The sequence below is a fragment of the Cryptomeria japonica genome, chromosome 3 (assembly GCF_030272615.1).
Source record: "Cryptomeria japonica chromosome 3, Sugi_1.0, whole genome shotgun sequence".
NCBI lineage: Eukaryota > Viridiplantae > Streptophyta > Pinopsida > Cupressales > Cupressaceae > Cryptomeria > Cryptomeria japonica.
This window is the reverse complement of record NC_081407.1, coordinates 996,969,260-996,984,429: the sequence shown is the minus strand read 5'-3', so window position 1 is coordinate 996,984,429 and position 15,170 is coordinate 996,969,260. Positions and strand designations below refer to the sequence as shown.

Sequence of the window (15,170 nt, the reverse complement as noted above, 5' to 3'; positions counted from 1 at the left end):
AAGGGCAAATAATAAACAATATTGTTGTCAGCATTTGTGGTTGAGTTAGGAAACACGATGATAATTAAGAGGTTACAACAGTCAACACCGATTAATTAGTCATGGAAGGATGTGATTAATGAAGGAAGGGAGACATTGAAATGGGCATAAGACATGTCGTTCCATTTCATACGATATAAGAGGACATTTCCATCATTCAACGAGGGGAGGGAAAAGGATTAGGAAGTCATCGACAACAAACACCTTGTTCTCAGTGGTATGCACGAGGATGGCTTAATACGTATGTTTAACATATGAAGTCTAATAATCTTTGAATGCAGAATTTAATAGTAATGTTAATATAGACTGCTTAATTTCTTATATAGTGGCAGACCAGATCTTACGCATGTCAGATCTGTCTGCCCTTACACCCCACTAAATATAATTATTGGTTTTTAGGCATTGATCAAGGGAAGGAAACAAGAAGCATCTAGTAACATTAGATCAGTGATGAGATCAGAATTGCAGTAACCTTCTTATTCTTTGTGGTATGCATAATTGTTTATATATATATATATATGATGTTGTATGCAGAATTTAATTATAATATTAACATAGACTGCAGTTGGTATAATAGTAATACTTAAATTCATAATGGTGGCAGACCAGATCTGTTTTGCGTCAGATCTGTCTGCCCTTTACTACCCATTAAATATATTAATAACTAATACCAATAAGGTATATTACAGGTCATTAAGCTAACATATCAATAATTGATTATATTATTTAACTAATTTATTTATTTATGTGTATATAATCAAGTTAGTATATATATATATATATATATGTGATGTAATATCAATAGGGTTGTAAACACATCCATTCATATATATATATAGTGTCTTAATCAGACAAATGATAATATTAGATTGTGATCAGTAAGAGTTCATAAAACAATAAACGGAAGGAGAATATGTTTATCTTTGTTACTACCGCTAGTGTTTAAGAAGTTGGGAAAGGAGATGTTTCCATGTAGGGGATATTACAATTGGTTTGACACTTGCATTAAGAGTTATGGATGTATGATAGATGAACAATTTATTTGTTAATAGATAATTGATTGAGTAGTGGAATATCACTGTTTGGATTCATGTTAAGGTGGAGATGTCACCTAATATATTTAGCTTGAGTCATAAGTATATTGAAATAGATTATTTATGGTTAAAACATGTCTAAACCTAGTAAGGGACATTACAATGTTGCCCAAAATACTTTTGTTAGAACCGTGATTGCTATTGCTACATCAAAGGGGTGGAAGATCCATCAAATGGATGTAAAGACTGCCTTTCTTAATGGTGTAATTGAGGAAGAAGTATACCTTGAGCAACCTGAAGGTTTTGTAATACATGGAAAGGAAACTCATGTTTGTAAATTAAAGAAAGCATTGTATAGTCTTAAACAGGCTCCTCGTGCTTGGTATGAGAGGATTGACTATTACCTTTTGGGCTTGGGTTTCTCCAAGAATGATGCAGATTCAAACCTATATTTCAAGGTAACTAATGGAGAAATATCGATCCTAATTCTTTATGTTGACGACTTATTAATTACAGGAGAAGATCATCTTATTATCAAATGTAAGCAAGAGTTAGCATCTGAATTTGATATGAAAGATCTAGGTCTATTACACTATTTCCTTGGTTTAGAAGTATGGCAGAAATCTGATGGAATCATTCTAAGTCAAAGAAAGTATATCATTGACATTTTGAAAAGGTTTGGAACGATGGATTGTAAGTCCATGGTTACACCTATGGAAACAAACTTGCATAAGTTAAGAGAAGATGCAGCTTATTCAGACTTAGCAGATCCCACTCTTTACAGGCAAATGATTGGGTTCTTGATGTACTTGGTCAACACTAGACCAGATATTTGTTATGAAGTGAGTGCACTTAGTCGGTTCATGAGTGAACCAAGACAAATACATCTAGTTGCGGCAAAGCATATTCTGAGATACCTGCGTGGCACAATTGGATATGGTTTAAAATATAATGATGTGGACCTAAACCTTCACAAAGTATACTGATTTTGATTGGGTTGGGAGTGTAATTGATCGGAAAAGCACATCAGGGTGTTGTTTCAGTTTGGGTTTGGCTATGATTTCCTAGTTCAGTAGGAAGCAATCTTCAGTTGCACTCAACTCCACAGAAGCAGAGTATATTGCAGCATCCATGGGGGCTTGAGAAGCTGTGTGGCCCAGAAAACTTCTTGTAGGATTGTTTGAACAATCCTTAGACCCTACTATCATCCATTGTGACAATCAGAGTTGAATAAAGCTTTCCGTCAATCCTGTGTTTCATGACAGAACAAAGCATATGGAGATTCCTTATCATTATGTTAGAGACATGGTGGAAAGGAATGTTATTCAGTTGAGATATGTTAGTACAGATGAACAAACTGCAAATATCCTCACCAAGCCTCTTTCTAGAATAAAGTTTGCATACTTTCAAGGTAAGCTTGTTATGGTAGAAAATGTAGCCTTAGTTGAGATTGAGTCTCAGCAACATTGATTTGTTTTAATGGTATTAATGTATTCTCTAAGATGTTTAAAGTGTAAACTCTTATTAATGCAATCTTATTAATCTGATATGGTTCATAATTAGTGTCATGTGTGTGACTCCATGACTACTTTGGTTCAGTGCTTGATGAGCCCCTGTGAACATTATTGTGAGGTGACGATCTCTCAATGATGAACACTTGTACTTCTGATAATTATCGTAAGGTGACGATTTTACAATATTGATAGATCATACCATTATGGTGGATATGCCATAATATCTCTAGTAGTAATAGCTATGGATATGCCATAATGGTGGATATCATGAGACGTGATATCTGTGGACAAGCCATAATGGTGGATATTACATAAAGAGATATTCATGGTGGATTTCATGTGACGTGAAATCCGTGGACATGCCATGTAGTAATTTCTTTAGATATACCATGATGGTGGATATCATGAGACGTGATATCCATGGACAAGCCATAATGGTGAATATGATCTAAAGAGACATTATGGTGGATATCATGTGACTTGATATCCATGGACATGCCATAAATACTTGATATCACAGTGAGGTGATATCTTCCTCTTACACATACAGTGAGGCTACTCATACCATCACCATAAGGTGATGCTTCTTAGTAAAGGATAGAAGGATTCCTCCCTAGCTAAGAGGGAGTGTTGAAGATATGTAACTTCAGTTGGATTCCTTTGACCGATCTAATCAAATGTCCAAGTGGCCTTGGACATTTGTATTATTATCCATATCCTCTACCTACTGCAGATCAGTATTTTGATTATCGATGACAATATTACATTATGATTATTATTGAGTTGCATTATAATCATAATGTAATATCATGATCGATTATTACTGTTATGTACCATTATTGATTACATATATAATCGGTCAATTGTTATACCGATTGTTATTGCATTATAATCAATCAATTTGTTATCGCTAATCAAAGATTATTGTGGACTCACATAGAGTCATGACCCTATGTGACCGTCAAACATATACATATATTATCGCACATGTTTCATTTGAAATGTGACAAATGAAAATCGATAATATTGTGAGAATACTCTGAGCGATAACCCTGTGACAAAATACTGTGCACACATCGTCAAGAATCTGATAAATTCGAACTGTGTATAGTTTGATATTTTCCTGCAGTCAAAAATTTATTAAGATATCAGTTATAGAATAACATTCTGCAAATTGAATTATACATCTAGAATACATATAAAATTAAAATCATCAGCTTTTCTAAATCTGATCCAAACTTAACATGCAAGTGGCATTGGCTCATCCAATGTCAATGCCAATGATGAGAAGGATGAGGAAGAGGAGGAGGAGGAGGAGGAGGATGAATTAGAAATTTAGATAATCCATTTGATGATTAAACATTAAATTGTTGAAAGTTGAAACAATGATACTTGAATATTTTGTCATTTTGATATTGAACTTGATGTATGTGATGCTATTATGGTATGATCATGATGCTATGATTAAAATTTTATGTTTGTTTTGTTGTTTATATGATGCTATGTGACATGCTAATCTTAATTCATGCTTATAGGCTGCTAAATATTAAAATATATATATATATATAAAATTTACATGTTTTTGTACTAACGAACCCAAACCCCTTTTTAAATTTTGTCGTACCGGCATACCGGTTCTTCAAACCTGAACCGGTGCCCAAACCCGAACCGGCAACCTAGAATTTTTCCACAAAAAAATCATTAAGGGTGTTGTTCTTTTCTGGGTTTTCTGATTTTTTTCCAAACAAAATCGTGATGGGTTTTTTGCACGATTTTTTCAACAAAAATCTAAGTTTTTTGAGAAGTTAATCTCAGTTACTCTGGATGAAGGGAGAGATGGCTTCATTATCCAACATCATGTTGGAAGGTTCACAGGATTTTTGGTAAACTTGGTCATATCCAGAAGTTCTGCAAAACCAGGGAGGGTCTCAGCAATAGGCTCATGTCGCAGAGCGTTATGAGGAGGAGGAGGCAGCCTTCTATGCATTTGTGACCAAATGTGCAGATTATGTCAAGTCTTTTGTAGGGTAATTAGTAGAGGTATTAAAGTTATTATGTAATGTTTCTATAATGGTCATTCAATTAGTTAGTTTAGGATCTTTTCTTTTCACAGTTAGTTCTTATTTAGAATGTTTCTTTTCAGTATTTAGTTTCTGTTTTAGAAACTTTGCTTGTAATTGCTTATTTAAGGAGCCTTTGTCTCCTTTGTTAATAACAACATCGAATTATCATTTCACAATTTTGGCATTTTTTTACCACTTTCTACTTCTATGTACTAAAATCCAAAAACAAGCAAAATTTTCACTATTTAAGTTGTTAAAATACTTAATATAATGTTCATAAATGTAAGTCATATGTACTTATTTTATACAACTACATTGACATAAAAATAAAATGTTGTGCATTGTATATAAGTTTACCGACATAGAGGATTCATTTAATTAACATAGTAATTAAAGGTTAGTTTATGATAGGTTTGCTATCCCTCACTTTATGGCCTCACCCATTTCATTTTCTGATTAAAAAAAAATATCATGGCAAGCCTTTCTCACTTCAGTATCTGAGTTTGTCTCATATATTTCCTTTTTTTTCTCATAAGTTTCTTTAAAGTCAATTCACTCAATTACAATTTAGTGCTCCTAAAAATAAAGGAATTCAGCAATTAGACTTTTTATAAACAGACGTTTCAACTAATTAAACTCAACTGCCAAAATGGAAAAATCAAAAGGAAGCAAATCTAGCTAACACACCTGACCAATGGGTCCCATTTTAAGGATGTTTTGGAACTGCTCATACATGATTCGTAGGGTGAAGTTGCCTTCTGACAATTTTTGCAGGAGTTCAGGCTGTTGATCCTTAGGAACAACTTCTTGAATTTTATCCATAAAACCAGACCAGTCTCCCATGCCTACACACGAAAGAATAATTTAAAAGTAGGAGAGCAAATTTTGTGCCTGGTGATAATAAATTACATAATTTGGAGATCCTATCAAAATTGCTACTTTTGAAGAACAGAATACCACCAAAAATCAAAATACTACTAAGCAAAGATCTTTAAAAATAACAATCATGCTTGCCTAAAAGCCGACTAACAAATGGCTTGACATCGAAAACTTCAAATTCATCCATGTGTTCGCCAGTCCCAATAAATATAATAGGACTCTTTGTTGCTGCAACACTGCACAAATGGAATTTAGTTTACTCAGTCATTGGCTGATCCTCTCTTGTTGTATGAGGCAACTCCTTGTGCAAATATTATAGACCTCAGCTCCCCCTTGTATAAGAAGGTACATAATTGTACAAGAACATTAACTAATAAGCATATAATAAAAAATGCCTCTGAAGAAATCTAACAATGTATTAAAGTTCTTTATGAACCACCGGTATTACGTTGTATCTAAACGAAGGTAGTGTAATGCAAAATAACAAAGAAAATTTTGAACTTTTAACTTCTACATTACTCATTACTAACAAACTATATCAACCATGTAAATATGACTATAGCCTGCTGTATGGGTAAGAGGTTTGCTTTTGTGTTGCCCACAACCAAGTAACATTGCAACTAGCCCATCATTACATGCAAGCAACAAATCAAATGGTTGCTCAAACACAAGGAAAAGTGAGTGCATAGAAAAATTTAGTATAGATATCTTAAATACATCTATCTAAAAAAATGCTGCAAGATATCAATTTGGAGCTATATTATTTTATTTTACTTTAGAACTATTTTATTTACTATATGTGTGGAAACATAAATTTTCTATGCTGCTTATTTTGCAAATATTATGTTTATTATTAAATATTAGTATTTTGATATGTCAATAGCTGTCAAATTTAAGATGACAGATAACAATTTTTGTTAAAGCACTCACGTCATTACACTCTACCCCTTACTGCCATTATAGAATGCCTCTCGGTATTAATTAACCTTGAATCACACCTTACCATCCTAAACCTATTTAATAGGCATAGAACATTTGTCTATTGCTTCCAAGTAAATGGCCTAAAATAGAAAATGCAATAAATAACATCATTTGGAATTGACATTGACCTATTCTGGCCATCTCAAAATGGCACTTCATCTCAAAGGGTGGTTCTAGACATCAAGATAATTTCTGAGCTTGTGGGAATGACTAATTTTAGCCTGATAATTTACTTTGAAACAGCTCCAGTTTCTCCCGATATTGTGATTGCTTGGTCATTTTTTACACCTTTACGCACTGAAACACAATGTGGAATTTTGCTCCAGGGAGAACAAGACAACCTCAAACTAAGCTATTTAACTAAAAGAAAATACATCAAGCTAAACTAAAACTGCAGCAATGAAAACTAATCTTAATTATGGAAAGACAAAACCAGAATTGAAGATCATATTCATCCAAACTAAACTTTTTATTTTCCTTCTAAGTATGCACACAATTCAATGAATTTTCAAGATGTGCAAAGTTTTGTTTCAACACAGAACAAGCCTAAATTCAAGAATCTGCAACTAATTTACCTATTAAAAGCAAATTAGAAAACATAAAGCACCTACTTCATCCAAATTGAACTTCTATTTTCCTTCTAAGTATACATAATCAAATAAATTTTCAAAATGTGTGACAACACATTGCAAATAATTATGAAAGTGTAAATAAACTAAAACCAAAAACGGATAAAAAAGAGATTAGAATTTTTTTTTTGAGTGATTATTCATAGTGCATGGTTGTAATTGTTTGAAGTGTGGAGTTTTGAATAGAACTTGGCCTTTTCAAGGATTTGAGCTTCAGGGACCAATCTTGGAGGTTGCAATTGCATTACAGAGCCCAAGACACACAAGAGTTGCATACAGGAGACACTCATCATCTGTCGAAGAGTGAAATAATTTGAATTCGGGGCTTGCATTTCCTTAAGTACTTTCTTATTTATGGATTATTCTTTAAATTATGTCAGTCTAATCCTCTCTTGAGCAAAAATAGGAAGGTCAAATTACCTTCTATAGCATCACACAATAAAATAACCACCATCCCAAAACAAAACAAAGCCAACAAAAATAACAATCTTTTAAGTATAAATGGAAACCAAAAGGACCTTCGAAGCTAGGTAGCAAGCAGTTGTAATGTGTACTCATAGATAAGGCGACTCAGTAGGTAGATCCGTCTGAAAGAGTTTAGATTTGCCTTTTAACACTAAATAAGGGCCAAAGTTGCCAAGAAGGGTACTCGTGCCCCAAGATAGTGTCTTCAATCCCTCTCAGTGATCTCTCACTTATCACTTAGTCTAGGCCTCTCACAAGCCTACTACCATCCCCAATCCATAGATACCACTTAACTTTTTCCACTTCTCTTCTAAAGCTGCAATTTTTGCTTTGTACTTACTTATTTTGACCTCCCTCATCATGTTCTTTTAGTGAATGTTATCTAATTTCTTTTGAATCTCCTCCTTTACTTCCTTTTTTAAAATTTCCACACCAAATTCCTTATTATGCTCTACACAGAAATCAATAATCTAATTTTGACCAATAATTACCTCCTTTATTCAGCTATGCTCCAAAAGTCGGCCTTGCATACGAGTAGCTTCATGTTTGGATTTTACTTTCTGGTGGGAAGTAACCTATATGTTTTTTTAGTCATTCAATATCATCTCCAAGAACAATCATTACACTAAAGATATTTTTCCTAATCATTACAAGGCAAGGAACCCACTTAGCATACAAGTATTTTTAAGCATTTGTTTGTAGTGAGTATTAGACACACTGATATACTCAGGGGGGTGGGCTGAATTGATATATGCAAATTTCAAACTCAATCAGCATTAAGTACCATTAATAACTTCTCCAAGCATCACAACCAATCTCAAATCCAAATCATCAGAACAATTACGGGATCTTACTTTATAATTAGTGCAGCTAAGCAAGTAGTAAACACAATTACACATCAACACACAAGAAAAGAACACCAGATGTATGTGTGAAATATCCCACCCTGATCTGGATATTTTATTTTGAAGTTTGTCTTTATGATATTTTTGTGTTTTACAATTTCTGATTTTTTGGATATTTTTGCATCTAATGGAAATACAAAAAATAATAATGAAAATATTGAAATTACAACTCCTAGACTTTTTCATAAATAATCACCCCAAAAATCAGAACTTAATATTTGCTTAAATCTGCAATGATTACATACCCAGTTTTTGTGCTCTGTCTGGTACAAAGGATCATCAAGGAATAACATTGCTAGAAATTATTTAACTTCAGCCAATAATCAGCAGTGACAGCAAATCTCTATGGCCTGGGGTTCTGTCGTGCGTATTGCACACACACCCCGTCAGTTGACAGGGGACCCCCCCCTAAATTTTGTCTGCCTGTGCGGGAGAAATAAGACCAAGTCTTGTGAAATTCGCCAGTAATGGGTAATTTGCAATTTTTTTTTTTAAGGGTTTGCAAACTGGCTAAAAGGTCAGAAATTGGCAAACTGGTTTAAAAGTCTGAAATTGGCAAAAGGCCTAAAAATCCTGAAGTTTGCAAAATGACCCAAAGTGCCGAAATTGGCAAAAGCCTCCAAAATGCTGAAAATTGCATTTTAGGGAAAAGTGCGAAAAGTTTATAAGTTTTCAAACCCTCTCCAATCCCCGAAATTCGCCATATGAGCGAAAATTGTCAAAAAAAAAAGGTTTTCAAAAGCACATGAAATCTCGATTTTCGCCATATGGGCGAGAAGTGTTAAAAAGCTAAAAAGTTCGCAAAAGCCATCTGAATGCCGAAATCGCGTTGATAGGTATAAGTGCAAAAAAAGGATAAAGTTTCCAAACTCCTCCCAATCACCGAAAATCGCACTATGGGGTAAATACAAAAGGTAAGAAGTTTCGAAAGTAAGCTTTCAAAAGTAATCAAATAGCCGAAATTCGCCATCTAGGAAAATCGCAATTCTCATCAACTTGCGAAATCAACCAAAAGCCCGAAATTCGCATTAGAGGGTAAAGGTACAAAATGTTTTAAGTTTGAAAATCCCCCCCAAACCACGAAGTCCGCAATCTGGAGGAAAATCGCAAAGTTTTAAAAAGGCTTGCAAAACAACTAAAAACGCCGAACTTAGGTGATAAACCAAGAAAGTGCGAAAAGGTAAAAACCTTGTGAAATAATACTCTACAATGCCGAAATTCGACAAAGGGTGTTTAAGTATAAAGTTTGAAAAGCCTCCCAAAACTCTGAAGTTTGCATTAGAAGCGTAAAAGTGCGAAAACATGAAAGTTTGCATAAAACTCCTCCAGAATGCCGAAGTCCCGAACTAAGGAGAAGTCGCGAGGTTTTCAATTCCAACCAAGGCAAAAATCACGCAGGAGGCAAGAACAATTTTTCGCCAATCAGCCAAGAAGCTTTAGTGGATTCAGATCGTCCAAACACCATCAAGACCAAGGATCAGATTTCACCTTCGAAGAGAAAACGACATTCCAAGATACATCTCACAGAGAGCTTCTCAAGGCCCGAACCCCACAAATCGAAGCCAGACGTTAAAATTTGATGTTTGATTAATTAAATTAATTTTAATTTTTCAAATTAATTTATTAAAGTAAAATTGTTGTTCGCAGGTCACAGGACGTCATCGAAGAACCAAGAGAAAAACCTGAAACGCAAATCGAAGAAGGATCGCAATCAAGGCCAGGCGCTGCAGACTGGAAAAGAAAAAAGATGTGGGAACGCGCTGCAGGAGCGCGAGAGCAACCAAACATTGGGAACCATGCCGCTGAACAAAGATGAAGTCCACCACCAGGACCAAAGACCAAAGAACACTCTAAATGTTGCCAGTGTATGCCTTCTCGGGAAAAAGAACACAGGTGGATTTAATTCCAGGAATTCAATTTCTACAAAGCTGAAATTGTTTTATTGTAAAACTGCTTATAGGTCCCAATCAGATATTTTGAAAGAAAGGGGAAACAAGTCAATTGTGGACGGTTATGTCCAACTACAGGATAGACTCAAATTGAAGCCAAATAGTGGCAGGTAGTTGAGATTGTGGTTGAATGGATGAGTGAGAATTTAATGGGCATGGGTTAGGGCTGCTAGTTTCTAGAAGGCAGATCAGGACCCTTGGATGCAGTTAATCCTAGCCTTTGGTTCGTATTGTAAAATCTATAAAAGGCAGAGGCCTTTCTTTTGTAAAGGGTTAGATAGTTAGAGATTTTTGTTAAATAGTTAGACTCTGGTGAGAGAGTTAGATTTTAGAGTTAGAATAGGTTAGATTTTAAGCAGTAGCATAGAGATACTGCAGAAATTGTTGTAATAGGCAGCTGAAATCAATATATAGACATTGATTTGGTGTTTATTGTCTTGTTTTCATCCTGTATGCATGGTTTCTCTCAGCATTTTAGATAGATCTTTCTATTTTGGGCATGCAAGTATTTGATAGATTCAGGCTCATACCATTGAGGATATACTGATTGCGTATCCTTTTGTATGGTTAACCTGAGCCTTTAATTGTGCTTAGTTTAATTGCAGGTGTCCGTCTGAGCTGCGCCAGAATTGGGTGCTTAGCCGTGCGTCTCCAGTCTGAAAATATTCCAAGTCCCTTTGAAGATTTCACCGTTCCTGCAAGGTTGTGAGCTATTCTGGCCAAGCAGGAATTGGTTATGTTGAATCCGTCTACCCGCATACCCGTGTTGTTAGTTTTAGATCTCCTAACCCTTTCCGTTTGCTCTTTATTACGTAATTCGAGAATCACAGCAGACCAGCTTGTTGCAAATCGTAAGTCCCCTTATGCTCCCAGCAAATCACATCAACCACTGAGTAATCCCGCAGTCAAGACCTGACAATCAAAACCTTGAGGTCATCCCCTTTGATCAAACAAAAAACAGCATTAGGGATTTCCTTAGCTCAAAAGAGGATAGGATACTCAGCGAGTACATTCTATTATGCGTTAGCCAAATGAAGTCACAAGTCCAGCAATTTTAGACACTGTAATGAACCTAAGTCACGGAATTTCAGTAGTCTTGATTAGTGTTGTGTTCTATAAGAGAGAAGATTATACATCACTGACTATAGATTAGATTTCCTAATTCTGAATTGTTAATACAAGCTTTTGGCAATATACAGACTAAACTCTTGTTGGGATCGTATTTCCAAGTCCTATCCCATTCCTATAGTGGACGGTAGAATTACTGCCCTTAGGATGGCAACAACCCACAGGCTCCCATGGTTGGTCTAGCCCCAAGATGGTTGCCCTGTCCACTAGCAAACTCCCAGTCCATTATAGGCAATGGTATATTATGGAGATATCATCCTACAAGGGTAACTAGCAACATATTACCCAATACTAAAGTAAATCAACATATATTGCTAAATATCATTACGCAATGTCTCTGAATATGGCTACCATATTCAGAGATGTTCACTGTTTAATTAATATTATATTACTGTTGTACCCTACTGTGAATGCATAGTAAATGGAATTTGCAAACATCTTTCTGTGTAAATAGAAATGCATAAAGAATTAATTGTGATTTATATACTCTGTTGTCTAAGAAATGATAGGAAATTTGCCCAGGTTATGACTTCCCATAATCCTTGGTCCAGTTCAGTGAACCGTAAGTATGCATAACCAAAGACATGAAATACTTTGCAAGCAGTTGTTCAAGACCATTATGGTGCGTACCTGTTTTGGCGATTATCTCCAAACTTCCTTCCTCTATTTCTTGTGCTTTACTTATACCTCCTTCCCGTATTTATATGTCAGCTTTGAGCCGTGACTGTTCATAATTGTTGCCGCTTCGGAAATAAAATTATTGTTTGCCAAAAAAATCATTTTAATATGCTTCCCTAAGTTTATTCGTATTATGGCTTATGCTTTCGTTTTTACACTATGGCGATTATTATTATGTTATCGCATATTTTATTTACTAACATATCATAGCGTTTATTATTATATATTTGATCGATGTTTTTAAATAAATAATATTTTATTAATTACATTAATTACTAATCAATGTTAATTGTATATTTGATGGATTTAAAATAAAGGAAGCAAAAATTATTTTCAATATAAAGATAAGTTTGTATGTAAGTAAAATAATAAACAAGTATAATATAGTATAAATATATAAATTATTATTAATTAAAAATAAATTTACAACTAAATGCATTAAAAATAATTTTAGTGTAAGAATATGTAATGCACATAGTTACACACAAAAAGAAAGCAAATTAAAAGGACAAGGTATTTATATAAATTACAAGTGAGGAAAATAAAATGGTTTTAACAAGGTATATATTATAACGATCAATTTGGAATATGGTATTTTATTCTTTTGCTTAATTGATTATATTAGTATTAAATTGATTATATTATGTTAATATTAATTATATTAATATTAATATTATATTTATATTATACTAGTTTATTTTATTAATTGAAATAGATTATTAATTAATTGATTAATTGATGTCGATATTTGCAATAATTAACAAGTATATATGTATTAATATATCAGTTCATACATCAATTTATGGGTTCGTGACAGACACGTCAACAGGTTCAAACTAAAAATCTGCAATTTTGTTCCCTTTGGGTTTGCCGATAATTCTAATCCAAATCTGTTTTCATTTAAACCTAGAAACCCTACACTAGGTCCTTGAGATGAATCGGACGGCCCTTGAATTGGTACAGCCAGCAAAATGAATGCTCAACACCACTAATCTGCAATTCGTCCTCTTCTGATCTGCCCTCTGTATTCCTCCTATATGACTAGACAAAAATTTATCACCCTGAATTCCAATGAAGCACAAGCACAACCCCTGAAATGGAGTTATCAGCGAGATATTCTTGGGTGATCTTTCACACCTGCAAATATCATTCCTTTTGAGGGACTTCGTCTTCGAAAAGCCATTGCTCTCAACACGACTAGCAAACCCTTCTCAGCTCTCCTCATAAACTTGCAAAACAAGAATGAATTAATGAGATCTCAAAAGTTCTTATATAACCTTCTCAAAAACCCACGACTTGGAGGAAATGAAATGCACTTTTATAATTTCATGTCATCTCGATTAATCATTTAATGTAGTTGGTGCCCCCATAAAGGTTTAATAAATTATAATCATTAAAATAACTTATGCAATTAATACTCCTTATCCCCTTGATATAAAGTCATTAATTTAAGATTATTAAAGTCAAAACTTTAATAAATTAATAGTAATCATTAACTCCAATAAATGCAAATACCGAAACATTTAATTAATTCTACCAACTACCCAATAATAGCCGTGGTACCCTCCAACCGTCCAAATCACATACTATAAATAGTAAGTATGGGACCAAAACGTCCAAATGACTTACTAAAAATAGTGTCTATCAAATAGCTTTGAATGATCCTTGGAAGGCAAACCATAAACCAACTGATGAACTGAGTTAGAGAACACTGGAAAAGACATCAAAGTGTCAGCTGAAGAACCTTGAATTACCCCATAAGGTCCCCCTAAATACCACATTAGCCTACAAGGACCACAAATAATAGGCTAACCTCTAAAAATAGCTGATGCTTAGGAAGGTACCAAATGGGAACATTACAACGTGGAAACCCTTAAGGGAAAAACCACGGTGAGAATAGTTTCTTGGATCTATTGTCTAAATCCAATGTCACAAAATGAAAGATCACTTACAATATGAAGTAGGCACCAACCTACAAGAGATGCCAATCCCCAAATACATTTCCAGGCACCAACCTACAAGAGACACCAGTCACCAAATACATATGCAAGCACCAATCTATAGGGAACACCAATCACCTAATTCAAGATCTAAGCACCAACTTAGCATGTGAGACACCAATCTCACCCAAATACAAAAGATATGAATTAGGGACCTTCAAACTGAATACACAACTTGCTTTTGATGTGAACAATTTCATAACACTCTCACATAGTACATATCATCTTCTGATAAAACCGCACAATGATTGGGATGCTACTCACATTGCAACACCCATATACTCGCACATTAACTTCTCCTTATGGATCTTACAATTACGGACACACTAGAAACGAACCAAGAGTATATATATATGAATTACAATGATAATTACATTCACATGTCGCCCGAAAACATAATTATAATCTGCAAGTCGGCCATAAACAAATTCCTTAACTAAACATGTAATGGGCTAGTTCGAAAAGGCCACATGTTACTCCAAAAGAAAGAACATGCTATGTCTTACCCAATGTAGACTTATCTAGTCTCAACTATCATCCACACGCTATCTTTGTAATGGACACCCTAGAATGCCCAAAAACTAAACCAATTGCTGATAGGAATTTAGTCAAACAGTTTGCATCCAACTCCTTATTTCTCCGTTTAATGTTTAAATCCCCTTATAGCTTTGGAAATGAAATGTTTGTTTGTTTTAAAGTCTTTGCATAGATTTGAAATCACATAACATGAACTAGAAGGAAATTACAATAATATGCAACATGAATATTGAACTACTGCTGATATGATATTATTTCCAGAATTAATAAAATCAAATACATAGCAGATTTTTTCAACTCACTAAATACTCCAGCATTTTTGACATAATGTTCCAACAATAACTTCCCATCTTGCTACTACAGTAACAT

At 34.3% G+C, this 15,170-nt stretch overlaps 1 protein-coding gene across 1 annotated transcript in view; it reads right to left on the bottom strand.

The window, feature by feature from the left end:
- The window catches only part of LOC131045306 (signal recognition particle subunit SRP54 2), a 216,112-nt gene that overhangs the window by 121,001 nt on the left and 79,941 nt on the right, over positions 1–15,170 (bottom strand). The window contains exons 6-7 of the mRNA XM_057978872.2: positions 5,665–5,765; positions 5,338–5,495 (exon numbers count right to left, since the gene is read on the bottom strand). Of these exons, the coding sequence (XP_057834855.1) occupies positions 5,338–5,495; positions 5,665–5,765 (259 nt within the window). The remainder of the gene's footprint in view (positions 1–5,337; positions 5,496–5,664; positions 5,766–15,170) is intronic.